At 45.0% G+C, this 15759-nt stretch overlaps 1 protein-coding gene across 1 annotated transcript in view; it reads right to left on the bottom strand.

Annotated features, from left to right (window-relative positions):
- LOC114445785 (polypeptide N-acetylgalactosaminyltransferase 10-like) overlaps positions 1-15759 on the bottom strand; it is a 67316-nt gene that overhangs the window by 33742 nt on the left and 17815 nt on the right. Inside the window, exons 2-4 of the mRNA XM_028420996.1 lie at positions 8266-8368; positions 6550-6688; positions 3289-3455 (exon numbers count right to left, since the gene is read on the bottom strand). Coding sequence (XP_028276797.1) covers positions 3289-3455; positions 6550-6688; positions 8266-8368 — 409 coding nt within the window. The remainder of the gene's footprint in view (positions 1-3288; positions 3456-6549; positions 6689-8265; positions 8369-15759) is intronic.

Genomic DNA, 15759 nt, shown 5'->3' with positions numbered 1-15759 from the left:
AGTGGAAAGAATGACCCCAAGCCTCGACAGAAACAAAAGAAGAGGAAAACTTTAAAAAGACTGCTGGCAAACGTGTCACTCCATCACTACGATGTTTTCCTTGTCTTATCCAAGTAGTTTCAACGTCTAAAACTTTAATGAAAGTGAGAAAAAAAGAACATGAGACAAATCAATCCAGAGTAAGGCCAGAAAAAAGGATGAAATAAAAAGAAATGTTTAAGAAAAGTGTGAAAACATCTCAGAGGGCAGACACGCTGAAAGAAGTGATAGAAGCATGAAGAAGAAGAAGAGGAAGAGACGTCAATAGATGAGCGATGAATCACGGCGTGAAGAAAAGAGATGTCAGGAAATGACAACCAATCAAAGGAGAGATTAGGGACATGAAGACGAGGAGAGGCGGAGGGACATTACAGGAGACGGCAGGTTTCAGTGTTTGCATGTTATCTGTGACTCAGTGTTCTGCCTGAATGACCCGAGCATGGGAGAGAGAGAGAGAGCAAGAGCGAGGACGGAGATCACTTTACCCTGACAAGACGGTACGTACTGAAAACTGATGAATATGGATGTAAATATTGCTGGATGCAATGTCACCCCAACCTCCACCCGCTGCTCGTGGGTGGAACAGAAGATTCTAATCATCACTGTGAAAACACAGGTGAGACTTTAACCAAACACCATAATGAATGAGAATCAGAAACACTTTATTAATCCCAGGGGGAAAGAGCTTGTGCACCTATGAAACCTGTTTAAAAAGAGACGTTTGGATGAAACGCATCATTCCAGCATAGAGACCTAGTTTTAGTATCATGGTTCTGAATGATAGCAGTGAATCCAAAAGGAGAAATGTCTAAAAAACCCATCTTTTAGAATGATCAGGTCATAAAACACAGAGGTAGGACTTAAAACACGCTGCTGATGGGAGGAGAACCACCAAAAACCTCAGACTGTAGCAGATCAAGCAAAGCTTCACATACTCTAACCCCTCAGAATACAAAATACATTTGTTTAAGTTCTCTGTATGTGTTTCAGTCCAGTTTGAATATCATTACACCCCGACATTCATAAAACATTCAAACTAGCTCTGTGCAAATATTTGGAGCAGCAGCGAGAACAGCAGACGTGTTTTAAAATGGCACCGCGGCGGCTCTGCGGCGTGAAGAGAACCCGAGGAGCAGAGCACAGCGGGGAACAAATAAACAGAAACTATCAACGAAAGCCATCTGACCCCCGCCTTAAATCTGATGATGCTCCACTCATGATGAGCACTGGCGCTGCGCCGTTCTTTGTGTTTTTATCCAGGCGTACTGTTTACCTCAAAAAACACCCACAACATGAGGTCACACCTCCAGGCACAATCCACCGAAGACTCTCCGGAACCCCAACACAAAAGTTTTTCAACAACACAAAGTCAGAGCAGACAAATCATCAGGTATCCTCTGAGACAAACAGGAAGAGTTGCATTAATTAGGATATTAAAAAGAAATAGAGGGAAGAACGGCGCTCTGCAGCGAGGCTATAATTACACCACACAGAATCCGGGTACTAATTAGAACCTCAGAAAATAGAACTGCAGCAAACATCTCATCAACGTTTGTCTTCCTCGTGTCAGCAGTGACAGACAGAAACAAAACAGCATCAGTTATTACAGCCGGGCCTCAGTATCACTGCCACCATGGAGCAACGTCCTGCAGCTCTATGACCCGTTCACACTGGGGAAATCAATCCTGCTACAGCGGGATTCGGGCCGTATCTGGATATATCCGGATAGTTTTTTTCTGAGTCTGAACAACGTGAATCCGGATATATCCAGATAGATCTCGATCCACCTCTCGGAGCCGGATTGGCTTACATCTGGCTCAGGTCTAAACACAAATGCGGCTAGTGAATCCCGCTAGCGACGTGATATTTCCGGTTCACAGAGACAGTGTCCGGGTCGCATACAAAAGCCGTATGTAAACAACCGTTGAACTACGACAGCTTTGCCCCGAGTTTATTTTCCACAGGGCTACAAAGGAATAAACTGCTTTTTGAACCGAAAAACAAAAGAACGAGCGACACGGGACAAAAACAAAAAACACATGCGCCAGGCTCTGGATCTGGATTCAATCCCACTCTGGATTGACTTTCTCCAGTGTGAACGGGACCTGAGAAAACAATCATAACTAGAAATTTACACACAAGCCCTTCATTGTATTGTCACACAGTCATAAAGACTGATAAACTATTTTTACCACACACAGTCAAATGTAGAAAGCCTGCACGTCAGTCAGGAGTCGCTAAACTCACAGACACAGGGTGTAAAATGATGCATTCAAGGACCATCAGAACATTGAAAGTCTAACAATTCTTGCTGCTTTTACATGTCTTTCCTGAAAGGGTTTAATAAAACAGCAACTCTGACTCATTAAACACAACCAACAGCAGCATTTTACCCCTAAACGCCTGATAAAAACGCTCCTTCTTCTTTTTTTCCTCCCTCCGTATAATTTTACTGCATTATTTAATATCTAAGGAAATGGAAAAGTGAACAGGAAATTATGCATCGCACAGATCAGGCCTTGTGATGAATATCATCTTCTCGCCCTGCTGATAACGTTGCACTTGTCCCCACGATTTATTATGTAAGAGTTCAAAGCTGTACATTAACTCCGCAGTTCAAACCGATTAGGCCGCCTGTGTGAGAACACCGACACAACCCCAGACACCAGATTATTCCTGCAGCTAACCTCGCTAGCAGCAGCAGCAGAAACGGCCTCATCACGGCCATCTGTTCAGAGGTTACCGCAGTCAGCAGCAGCTCCAAACACATACACAAAAGTCTGAGATAAACGCGCAAGTCGAGAAGCTGCAACACTTGCAGCAAACTTACACAGGAACAGGGAGCAAAACAGAAATTAGCAGCAGACTCTACCGGCTGAAAAACCAACACAGTGCGACCTGATACACACAGACGATCAGAAATACACACATGTTCAGGGTGAAGAACTGCAGTGCTCTCGACTTGACAACAAATGGCAGATTGCACCAGTGCATGTGTGTGTATGTGTGTGTAGGACATGTATACACTCTGAAGATCACATTCAGGCCTCCACAGAATCTGGCAAACGCTCTTGTTTCCTCATTATTTGTGCAACAGTCAACAATGCTTGCAAACAAATGACTCACAGGTTTTTGTGTATGTGAGCAGCTATGTGTGTGTCTGTGTGTGAGTCAGCGGGAGAGAGAGAGAGAGAGAGAAGCAGGCTTCGACCTCACTGTCGACAGCTCTGCGTGTGTCTGTTTTCATACCTTTGTCGCTGAAGTCGTCCACCAGGATGACCTCGGCGATGAGCTGTGGAGGGGAGCGGTTAAGCACGCTGTGAACGGTCCTCAGCAGCGACGACCAGCCCTCGTTGTGGAACGGGATGATGATGCTGGTGTTGGGCAGCTTCTCTCCGTACAGCTTCTGTTTGCAGCTACACACACACACAAATAACAAACACCATCATAAACATGTTTTTTTCCCATTGAAGAGATGTAGCTTTACCGCTAAAATATCATTAGTCACACACACAAGGCTCAGCTGCACCACATGAAACTGTTAGAAACAAGTCACAAAGGTACAAAAATAAATAAATACCCACACGAATGCAACAGTTTTGAAGGTTCAACAGTAACAATGCTGGCATATAAATAAAGGGTGCAGCAAAATAATGGATGGATGGATGGATGGATGGATGGGTGGATAAGTGGATGGATGGAGGGAAGGATGGATGGATGGATGGAGGGATGGATGGAGGGATGGAAGGATGGATGGATGGAGGGATGGATGGATGGAAGGATGGATGGATGGATGGATGGATGGATGAATGGATGGATGGATGGATGGATGGATGGATGGAAGGATGGATGGATGGATAGATGGATGGATGGATGGATGGATGGATGGATGGATGGATGGATGGAAGGATGGATGGAGGGATGGATGGATGGATGGATGGAAGGATAGATGGATGGATGGATGGATGGATGGATGGAGGGATGGATGGATGGAAGGATAGATGGATGGATGGATGGATGGATGGATGGATGGAGGGATGGATGGATGGATGAATGGATGGAAGGATGGATGGATGGATGAGTGGATGGATGGATGGATGAACATCCTATCTAGCCTTGGGACTACCAGGGAAGAGCTGGATGAGGTCAACATGCTGGAGGTGAGAAGGTACTAAAATATTCTCTCCAGTAAAAATGAAACCCGAACCTGCCGTGGAGCCAGGTCGATGTGTAGCTTTAGCTGCTCCACAGACCGAATAATAAGTCCTATAATACTAAGGACAGAGTGTCCTGAAGAGCTGTTTCGAGTCGTTGTGCAAGGTTCTGTCCACCACCATGTTACTCCACCTTTACTCCCAGTACCAGAGGTGGAGCGTGAGTAGAGGTGGGAGAGGGGGTCGCGGTAGAAGGACGTTTGCACTGTGAGTCGGCTCATTCCTGTCATGATGAGAATTTCTAAAATCCCTGAATGCAACAAAAGGAAGGTGCTAACAGGGTGCTGTTAAAGAACGTGATTTAACATCCCCAGAGGAGCAGCTGGAGGAGACGGGCGGTGCAGAGAGCTGGAGTCTCTGTTTGGTCAGAGTGACAGCAGAGTGGCAGGTGTCTGACAGCCAGGTGCCACATCAGTCCTCAGCAGGCCCAGACCTCCCAGCAGCGTTCACTCATTCATTTCACTCTCACTCACCGAGTGACATGATGGAGAGACACCGAGACAAAGAGAGAGAGAGAGAGAGGCTCAGGCAGCCTGACGGGCCGGAGAGACTCAGAGATAATTACTGTCTCTGCAGATTCCCCTCCTGATCTCTCAGAGTGAGAGAAGAGAAGAGAAAGGGCCAGCAGGTGGAACGCTTCATTACGTCTTATTAAAGAGCAACGCATTGTTGAGGTCGGGCTGGTGGAGCGCGCCGCAGCACCGTCAGGTTAGGGTCTGAGGGTCTTCTTACCTGCTCACAATTAGCATTTAAAACCTTCCCTTTCATACGGGACCAAAACCCACCGAGACGGAAGCCGACTGTTAGAAACATGAACAAGAACACGGACTAAAATCTACAGCTATTGTTGTGCACACACGAGTATGTTGTGTATAAGCACACGAGTGCTGTGCGGTGCGCCGCCACCGCCTGGCTGTCGGTCAGAGTAACAGCCGTCCTGTGAATGAGCCGGACACATCGATCATTGGAATTATTTCAAACTGCGCTCGCTGTAATGAGCCGCGACGCACCCAGCTCGACAAATAAAGATGCAAACAAACTCAGCAGAACTGGACAAGAACAAGGAGAAGGACTTCCTGAACCTTTGTCATGTGACTGCTGGTCACATGTGAGAGGATTTGGAGAAATTGTTCATTAATTTTTATTTATTTTAGATACTTTAGTAATCCGTTCGTAGAAATTCGTTAAGGCTGCTGCCAAGCAGTGTCATACAATTACTAGCAAGGCGCGCCACAGGCTAGGGTGAAGTGTCTTGCTCAAGAACACACAACAGTGACTAGGGAGGAGTTGGGATCGAACCACCAACCTTCCGGTTATTGGACAACCCTGCTATACCCTATTAAGACATGTAGAAATAAACAGCTACTGTTGTTTCTTTGGAGGATCATGAAGTCTGCATCCACACCTGTCCATGTGTGGACCAAGGCTTTCCTGTCAAATGTTTGTGGACACAGCAGACTGCAGAGACTCCACCAGCTGTCCCTGCCCGGTACCAGGCGGCACAGTGACTCCTTTTCCCAACAGCATGTGTCTGATTTCTGCTGATCATAATAAGGCTCCGATGTGCAGTATCAGGGCCAAAATGAAGAGAAAAACCAACACACTTGGATTTATGACATTACAGTTGTACATTTGTGAGAAATTACCTCAAATTTCAGAAAGAAATTACACTTTCTATTAAAAAAATCATAAATAAACAGAACATTTAGAAAATACAAATAAAATAACAATTTACAGGTGTACATTTGGATATTGTCTGCCAATAAATTTGTACATTTCCAGGTACAAACAAAATAATATAATTGAATTCCTGTGTTCTAAGCTGAGCCTCCCTGTACGTTCACTGCTGTTTGTACATCACTGTTCTCACATCTCCCTCTCTCGCTGCCTCACACCCCATTTATTTTTTTTATTTTTTTTTGGGAACAACAACCATCTGCCACAAAAGGGGGCTGAGTGTCTGCAGGGTTTCAATCCAGCTAAAGTCTGCAGCCGGTGATTCATTTTTCCTCTCCGGTTGATGGAGTGCCAATCTGTGAAATAACCTGCTGCAGTCATTGGCTGGAATGAAAACCTGCAGCCCCTCTGTGACCCGCTCCCACCTCCATTCAGATGAAACTGCTGGGTTTTTTTTGTAGGAAAATGGCAGCTGTGCCTGAGGTTTGTGCACTTTGCAGTAAATTCTCAAAGAAAGAGTTTCTTTATAAAAATAACAGATTGAGATTGGATGAAAATGACAGACATCACATGCACAGCTTCAGACATACAGTGGTGTTACCACACACACAGGACTCACTTTGGATGGCGGATATCAGGGACAGAGCGGTTCAGGGAGATCCGGTCGCTCACATAAATATTGAAGCCGTTTTCCCTGTAGGCCTGGTCGACCCGGTCGGCGTCCGTCAGCGGGAACGGCTTCCCCTGCTCACCGTTACCTTCATGAGACAAAGACAGAGTCCACCATAAAAGTCTAGACAACCGTTAAACACTTCAATCCAAAGCAAAAAAAGGAAGCACATGCGTCTTCCCGCTGTCTTTTTGGATAATCAAATTCGAAAAATCCAGACAGAGTCTCAAGGCCGCGCTCACAAAGAGGAAGTGTGTGCACTGAGAATGACTGCAGACAGAACAAAACACATCTCATCATGTTCCATCAGTACCAACACAGCACCGCCTTAACATGGCTATTTAGTCAGAAAGCACAAAAACACATTTCAGGATGGTTTAAAGACCTTTTGAAGCCGAAGCAAATGGAACACAGAGCCAATTTCATCACTGAATGAAAGCAGAAGAAAACGTGCTGCGACAGACATTCTGAGATGCTTATGATCTGATGTGGGCTCATTCTTCACTGCAATGTAAAATCCTGCTCCTCTAATGGAAACAACGGCACAATCAGAGAGAACTCAGCCATGTCTTAAAGACATAGAGCAGCCATTTACAATCTCTACAAATCCATTTCTCACTACACAACAAGAAGGTCTGAGCAGCTGCAGAAAACTGAGACTGCTGCTCAGAGGAGGAGCCCAGAGAGTCCCTGATCTCTGATCGTGTCTGCGAGGATCTAATCTATGCATTTCTGATATTTTCTCACATTAACTGAGCAAATACCTGAGAAAAAGATGACAAATATGTAAGAAAAAATTGAATGTTTTCAGACATTAAAGGCATTTTCAACATATTTTCTGACTAGATTTACATTTTTGAATCAGTTTAATTAGGATTAGAAGATTAGATATGATTCAGGAAGGTCTGCAGATTAGCCCAATACTCTCTGAATTTGAGTCATGTGACTGCTGGTCACATGTGAGTCAGTCATGACTTCCTGGTTGCGCCACAGGTCATGGTTTGGTTGGATTTTCCACATATGATGCATTCAAAGACCATCAGAGATTAAAAGATTTGACAGATGAATTTATCATTTATAGCAGTTCAAAACACATTTTCTGCATTAAAGCCAGCTGCTGCTGCTGCTGTCGGTTAAATCACTACAGCTCTTCTCTTACTCTTGTATTTGTATTGTATCAATAAGAAATAACAAAGGAAGTGAATAATGTATGTTTATACCATGTTCTACCTCTGTCCTCAGCCTCGGTTTTCAGAGTAAAAGAATTCCTCTCCTGTCTGAACTGCCTCAGACATTTTCACATATTCACAGCCTCATAGTGTGAAGACTCATTAAAGAAAGAATCAGAGGCTCGGAGAACAAAAACAACCCTAATCATCCACAGACATACATGTTTCATTAAGCAGAAATTACCCACTTCCCCTCCCAAAAGGTAACAAGTGTGGAAAATCACTTTTAGCTTTTAACGGCTCATTTCAGGGATAAACCCACTTCGACTAATTCATGCTGTTTGTGCGAGCGCTGATTTTCCCAACAGAAAATTAAACTCAGTGGATGATTACTGCAGAGGACATAAACTGTATTTATGACATGCACGTTCCAAGCCAACATTAGCAGCAGCAGCGAAGAGGAGCAGCCAGAGGGGAAGAGGACTCTGGAACCCACCAGATCGAGAGGCGTCTCTTTTGATTGCTTCATAATCGTGCCAGTCTTTCCTTCGCACGCCGTCACGCCCCACCTGAGCGTCCTTTCCCATCCGGTTCACGCCCTGCAAGAAAGAAAAAAAAAAACACATGAATGTCATGACACTACAAAAAAATCCCTTTTTGTTTCTCAACACCAAAAAACACCAGCAACAACTTCCACTGCTGAAAACTGTAGTTCCAGAAGTGGCCACTTGAGGTCGGCTCAGTGAACCTTCACAGATCGCAATGCAGAAAAATGCTAGCATGCTAGCCTTAAGCTAAAGCTAGCTAATCAGTTACAGGGTGTTTTTCCTTTTTTCAGAAGATGAAGGTCAAAATTCTTACATTTGTCTAATTTTGAGATTTTTTTCAGATTATTCTTAAAAATCTGAGAAAATCTCAAAATTCATAAAATAAAATGAGGAAAGGTAAGAATTCTGACTTCAATCTTAACAGTCTTTTTGTAACCTTTTCTCAAGAAAAGTCACAACAAACTTTAGACCGTCTGTAAACAGTCTGTCTTTAAAACAGTCTCTGCCTAACAGGCATTAATCACACAGCCTAATTGATAAATGTGACAGGCAGGTAATTGAGATTAAGCATCAGTGACAAGCTTCTAAAAACATCTGTTAATCCACATTAGCAGGCTTCATTCAGTAAGACGTGTTAGCAGAGATTTTTCATCTGGAAGCCAGAGCATCATGTTCTATAGAGGGACAGATGTAACTGGCTGCAGCTGAGTCCCAAGTGCTCGATGTCTTCTGCTCCACTGCCACCTCCGGTCCCAAACCCCGCCGAGGTGCAGCCACTGGCTAGAAACCCTCCAGTTGTTGTTGCTAACAAGCTAAAATTAGCTTCTATAAAAAATCTTTTTCGTGGTTATAAAACAGTGCGGCAAACACAATGCGATTTTTGTTTTTTCAGTATCAGTGTCAGCTTCCAGATTCCTCCAGAGCATCCGCTCTCACTATCTAACGGCACTCTGCTGAGAGTTTATCCACAGAAAGTGTACTCTTCTATTTCATGCTTGACAACCCTGTGAGGAGAATATCAATGCTACGACACGCACGGCTCTGCGGAGGCTTTATATACACACAGATATACTGCAGCTCCGCATACAAAGGCTGCTTCTGCTTCCACTTAGTCATTCCACACAGCCAGTGACTTTCAGTGACTCTGCATCGTGAATTACAGGATCACAGCACAATGGAGAAATAATTAGCTCGATGGGAGGAGGCAATTAGTGAAACACTTTAAATACAAATGGCACCACTGGCTGCATGAAACACCATGAATTATTAAACAGCCTGCTGCCTTACAGGGATATGACCCTGAATAACAAACCAATGTACAGTACATAAGCAGAGACATGGCACATGTGGGAGCATCCATCTGATGATCAGGGGTTTTTGTAGTTCTTCCTCATCCAATCATCTTGTAATCATCAGATTTTGCATCTGTAATATAATTCATGCTCCTGCCGCTGATCTGGTTGCTGAATTGACTTGCTCCAAGAAGTGCAGCTCTGTTATAGATAGTAGGCTAAGCTCATATTGCCTGCAGGATCCATCCATCCATTTTCTTCTGCTTATCTAGGGTCAAGTTGCAGGGGCAGCAGCCTCAGCAGGGAAACCCAGACCTCCTTCTCCTCCTCCCTGGCCACCTCCTCCAGCTCATCTAAGGAGTTCCCTGGCCAGAGATACAATCCCTACACCGTGTCCTGGGCCTGCTCCTGAACCACGTTCCCAGACCACCTCATCTGGCTCCGCTCAACAAGTACGAGCAGCAGCTCTACACCTCCTCACTTTATCTCTGAGGTAAGGACCAGCCATCCTGCAGAAGGAGGAAGCAGAAAGTAGGAATGAAGATCGACTGGTGAACTGAGAGCTCCAGACCAGAGCCCTCAATACTGCAGGCGCCACCCCAGTCCACCTGTCCATCACCTTTTTACCTAACTTGTGAACAAAGACCCTGAGATACCTGAACTCCTCTACCTGAGGCAGTAACCTGTCAACAATGCTGACAGGATGTTCCATCCTCCTCCAGCTTAGGACCAGGGCCTAGATACTCGAGTATAATCACACACCAATCACCAATCAGTTCACATAGACACGCACTTTGCCCCTCTTAGCATTAACCGATTTATTTGGTTTTTTAACCCGTGCTAACGAACAATCCCCTCACATCTGTGCAGGTTCACTCAGACTTCTAACTCCAGTTTGTGTCCATTAAATCTGCAGAAAATGTCTACAACAAACCGGAGGTCACAAACAATTCACCAGGCTAAAGACGAGCCGCGTGTTTTCATGATGAAATGTCTTCATCTGCTGCTCCACTTGAAGCCTCACTGCTGTTTGTGATGTTTTTTTAACGTCCGTTCCTTCTCTCTGTTTGTTTCTGAGCAGACAGCAGGGCGCTCCTGTACGTCTCTCTCTTGCTGTGTTTCCCTGATAAAAACACACTCAGGTATGCAGCATTGTGCATCATCTGCAGCTCAGACTGACAGTGTGAGCTAGCTCCGATGAATAATTAACAAACGGTAATATTTTGTTTTACAGTTTACAGTATTAGCTGGCTGTCAGGTGCACACAGCATCTGTTTCTGTGAAAATAATATACTTTCACAATAATATAAAGCATCTAATTGTCTTTTAACATGAGAAGAAAATAAGCATATACCATTGCAGGCAGAAACAAAAAGAGAACGTGGCCCTAAATCTGGACCTGACCGCCACACTGGGACATTTTACAAGAAAGACCGCAGGCCGAGCAGCAAAGTAAGTCAATTTAAATGTGGCTTGGATTAACGTCAGGTGAAGATGTATGTTACGGAGTAAAGCAAAGTTTCCGTGCCTGTTCCTGTGATGGATGACTGGCCCTCTGCCTGGACACAGAGGAGGTTTCGTAGGAATACAAAAAGCCCTTCAGCCTCCTCCCTCTTCTTCGCCCCGCTCCCTTGACCCCACATCTCCCCCTCTCTATCACAGGGAGACATCCTCAGTTCATCACACAGGAACCCGACAAGCAGCAAGAGTCCATCTGTGCAAATTTATACTAAGAAGAAGCAAGATTGTGCCGCCCCATTTCCTCCTGATTAAAATTTCAGCGCATGTGGCTGTGATATTCCTCTGGGCCTTTTTCCTGCTGCGCAACAAGACCTTGAAAAACAAGACAAGGAGAGGGGAAAAGTTTCCAGCTAATGTGTGCACATGTTTAGTTTTGTGCAAGCAGAACGTGGGCGGGCGCTGAGATGGGAGGAGGTAATTGAGACAGACAGTGTAAGAGGATGATGGAACCGATTCATGGGGGTGCAGAAAAAACGGGGGGGGGGATGGGAACCATCGTGGTCGATCAAGTGTTTCCTACCAGTTCATGTTCATGAATTCATATGAATGAAGCTCAGCTGACTCTGGACTGACCTGTTTTTTCTTTAAATAAAAGCATCCTGCATGCTGAGTAACTGACTGAGTGCACAGCTGAAACAAATCTGAACTCCAGGCCACAAAGATCCAGAAAAAAAATCCAGAAAAGTGCTGAATGCTGAGCACTTCACAAACCGATTCCACATGTTCCAGTGAAAACGCATGTCATCATGGTTTGGCACAGTTAACACGGGTCAACCCAGACCAATAGAAAACCCCTATCACCTCTGGCACAGACAGGAAATGATGTGTTTTGATGAAACATCAGAAAACAATCCAAGTTTGTTCAACATCAACATGTGACTTCTGACCAGAAGGAATCTGGCGTGAGGTGGGATCTTCCTCCTCCCAGAAAGGAGACGTGATGTTCAGTTTTTTTCAAAGCAAGTCCTGTGGAGGTATTAAAGCAGCAGAAATGCATGAACTGTTGCAGGTAACACATGTAGAGTCTGTACTAAGCCAACTAGCCGAGATCACCCCCACTGGTGCACTTCCAATGCACCGCGGTCTCCCAAGAGAATAACCAATATCATCCAATGACATCCTCATTCTGAGATACAGCAGCACAGAGCAGACACTCAAGTCCGTTAAATACCTGTAAAGAATGCACACCATGATGCTCGGTAGAACATGTCCACATAAATCTGCCTGCAGCCCCACACCAGAGCAGATTTATAGAAGCCGAGCCTGGCCAGAGACAGAAGCATTGACTGTGTTGGCTTTTGTGCCTCGCTCTAGCTCTCTCTCTCTCTCTCTCTCTCCAAATTACTATTACTACTTATGGACTGACATTAGAATATAATCACTGTTTCATCTGCTGCATGTTTGCTCCTCTCTCTCCTTCATCCTCTCTGTCCTGTCTCCCTCTTCTCTCTCTCTCTCTCTCTCCTTCATCCTCTCTGTCCTGTCTCCCTCTTCTCTCTCTCTCTCTCCTTCATCCTCTCTGTCCTGTCTCCCTCTTCTCTCTCTCTCTCTCCTTCATCCTCTCTGTCCTGTCTCCCTCTTCTCTCTCTCTCTCTCTCCTTCATCCTCTCTGTCCTGTCTCCCTCTTCTTCTCCTCCTCTACCCGGCCGACTAGCAGCAGGAAGGTTCTTCCTTAAGTAGTCGGGTCCTGCTCAAGGTTTCTTCCTGTTAAAGGGAGTCTTTCCTTGCCACAGTGCTCTTAAGGGGGTTCAGGCTCTGGGTCTCTGTGAAGCGCTTTGAGACAACTTCTGATTGTAAAATGCGCTATATAAATAAAACTGAATTGAATTGAATTAAAAATAGATGACAGCCTTCAAAAGTTAGGCCAAAATATCTGGATCGCCCCCTGGTGGCTGACTGCATTACCGGTCATCAACCTCGCCTATCCAGGGTGTTAAAATTAAATCCTCCAATAATGTATTTTCTTGTGGAATGGCAGCACCCACAGGCCAGATGTATTTTGGCCTTGCTTTTGTGCACTGGGTGGAGGCGGAAGTCGACACTGCCACCGTTTGTAGCTGAACTACACCCTGCAACTGTACCACTGCACTGAAAGGCAGCGTGCATCCACGTATGATGGATTTTAGAGGTTAACCGACAGTCATTCTGGGGGAAATCAGGAGTGATGGGTGCATGTTTACACTGTGACGCAGTCACCTCCTTCAGCTGGATATCAGCCGACAGGTTGTTGTTTATGTGTGCGAGTCGTTGGAGGCTGCAGCAAAGTTTTTTGCTTTATTGATTTTCTTGTACAATCCATGAACTGAAACCTCCAGCTGTGTTCGCCATGTGATCACGGAACCCAGAGAACGCTCCGTTTAGGTCTCTGAGGGTGTTGATGGCTAAATAATAAAGCTCCACGGGGAACCTTTAAATTTGTTTATTAATAGCGCAGCAAATAATTTAAAGTGTTCTTTAGTTTCATCTCATCTAACACACACACTCACAACCCTGCTAACAACGAGGCAGCACAAACACACACACACACACACACACACTCGTCGCCTTCCTCTCCTCTGCTAATCGCCATCATCAGAAAGCTCCACAAACTCATTCCACTCCGGGCACTTTTCCGCTCTATTAATATTCCATACACACTGATAGAACACCGAAGAGGAGAGACGACGACGCGCACACAGGCCGTCTCATCTACATCGAACATTCACTCATTAACTGACAGGCGCCAAAATGTTTTAAAAAGGACACACATCCTGCCAAAAGATGGAGAGCAGAGTGAAAGGGCGGGGATGTAACTCCTGTCACCCGGCAGCGTGATCCCTCATTAAATTTAATGTAGCCTTTTAGTGGTCTATTTAACCGATGACGAAAGGCCACATGTCAGTCAGTGTTTGCACACAGATTCATAAAAGAAGTGCGTGTGTGTGTGTGTGTGTGTGTCTGTGTGTGTGTGTGTGTGTGTGTGTAAAAGCACAGCACCTGAAATGACACATCAGTTCCCACCGAGCCTTTTAAAGTGTATCCTGATGGTGCATTCAGGTGATACTGTTTAACTCGTAAAAGTAAATATTGCCTGGTTTAACCACTATGGAGCCTGCCCTGAAAAACAATGAGGAGCTCACATAACTATCGGTGCTTCCTCAGAGGATGCTGATTGGTCCAAACCATCCTTCAAGCACATAGCTTTCAGCCTGGCAAGGTAAACAGAGGGGGCAGTGTTTGCCAATTTAGCGATGTTTTTACATAGAGGTGCGCCCTCCTGTGGTCGTGGGAATAAGCGCATGTAAAATATTTATGTCGGGGTCAAGCTCATCATGAAAAGTTAAGTGAATACATGATCCTGATGGAGCTTGAGCTGCTACTTGGAGAAGAGAGGACGACCTTCAGCCAATCAGAAGTGAGTCAGCTCCATAGTTTGACATAATGTACAGCTGCTGAGGACCTTCATGCAAACAGCACTCACATATAATCTGTCAGTGAACGTACAGGACGGGGACAGTGACAGGGATGGGGACAGGGACGGGGACAGCGCCGCTGAGTCACGTCCTGCCACCTGAATTAGGACAGTGAAATCACCGCCGCTGGTCCGTCAGTTGACCTCGATGGAAGGATTTGCAGATTAGGACGAGCCTCTCTCTGAAACGCTGGCTGCCTAACCTCATTTCCATGCTGCTGTGGTCTTCTGCTAATCTGCCCAACAGCAGATTATGTTTGCTGTTCGGTCAGATAGAGCGAGATTGATGCTGCTGCTGCTGCTGCTGTGGGTTTAGAGTCTCGGCAGCTGTTGTAGAGACGTTACACGCCACAGACACATCATCAAAGTGTGGGTCTCCATCTCTTCATTCTCGGCCTTCTCTGTCCACCCCCTAAGCCTGTCTGGAGGTCTGCTCTAAATCAAGGGCAGGCTGATGTTTTTATTCATGAAATCTGATCATTAAACTGAGGATTATTTTATGATCGGGATCACGGGAAAAATCCACTGCCCTTGGTTTTTACTTTAGCTGAAGTCCAACAAGTATGTGTGGCAGAAACCAGCTCAGGAGTGGTCCTTCAGCTTCAGCAGCACCATGATCAGATAATGCTGCACGCTGTCACACATGAATGATCACCAGAACAAAAAAAATCCAAAGCTTACAAATACATGCTCTGCAACAGAACCATGTAAACAACAACAAATGCTGGTTGGTATGAATCCAGGTTTTTCTTCTGCTGTCACAATTTTATTCAGCATGTGCTCATTGTTCAAACAAACAACACAATCATGGCTACAAGCAGAAAAGGACTCAAACACGTCTGAATGACACATTTAGACATAAAATCCAAAAAATAACAAAAAGTGGTTGAATTTTCCTTCACAAAAACGTAAATAAACTGAAATCAGTATGTTTAATATCTAAGTGTCCACAGATGTTTACTGTGGTAACAACATGGGAGATCCTCATCCTATAGATATTTGCTTTTTACAGCCTTATTTTTTCCTTTCCGCTCTGCACATCAAAGTCTGCAGATCAGCCAAATACTCCCTGATTTTTTTGTCACATGACAGGTCACAGGTCAGTCAATCGTGGCTTCCTAGTTGCATTAAGGGGTGCAATTTCTGCCCATGAAAGCAACAATAACAATAAACAAAAA

Source organism: Parambassis ranga, chromosome 14 (genome assembly GCF_900634625.1).
Source record: "Parambassis ranga chromosome 14, fParRan2.1, whole genome shotgun sequence".
NCBI lineage: Eukaryota > Metazoa > Chordata > Actinopteri > Ambassidae > Parambassis > Parambassis ranga.
This window is presented reverse-complemented; position numbering and strand designations above follow the sequence as displayed.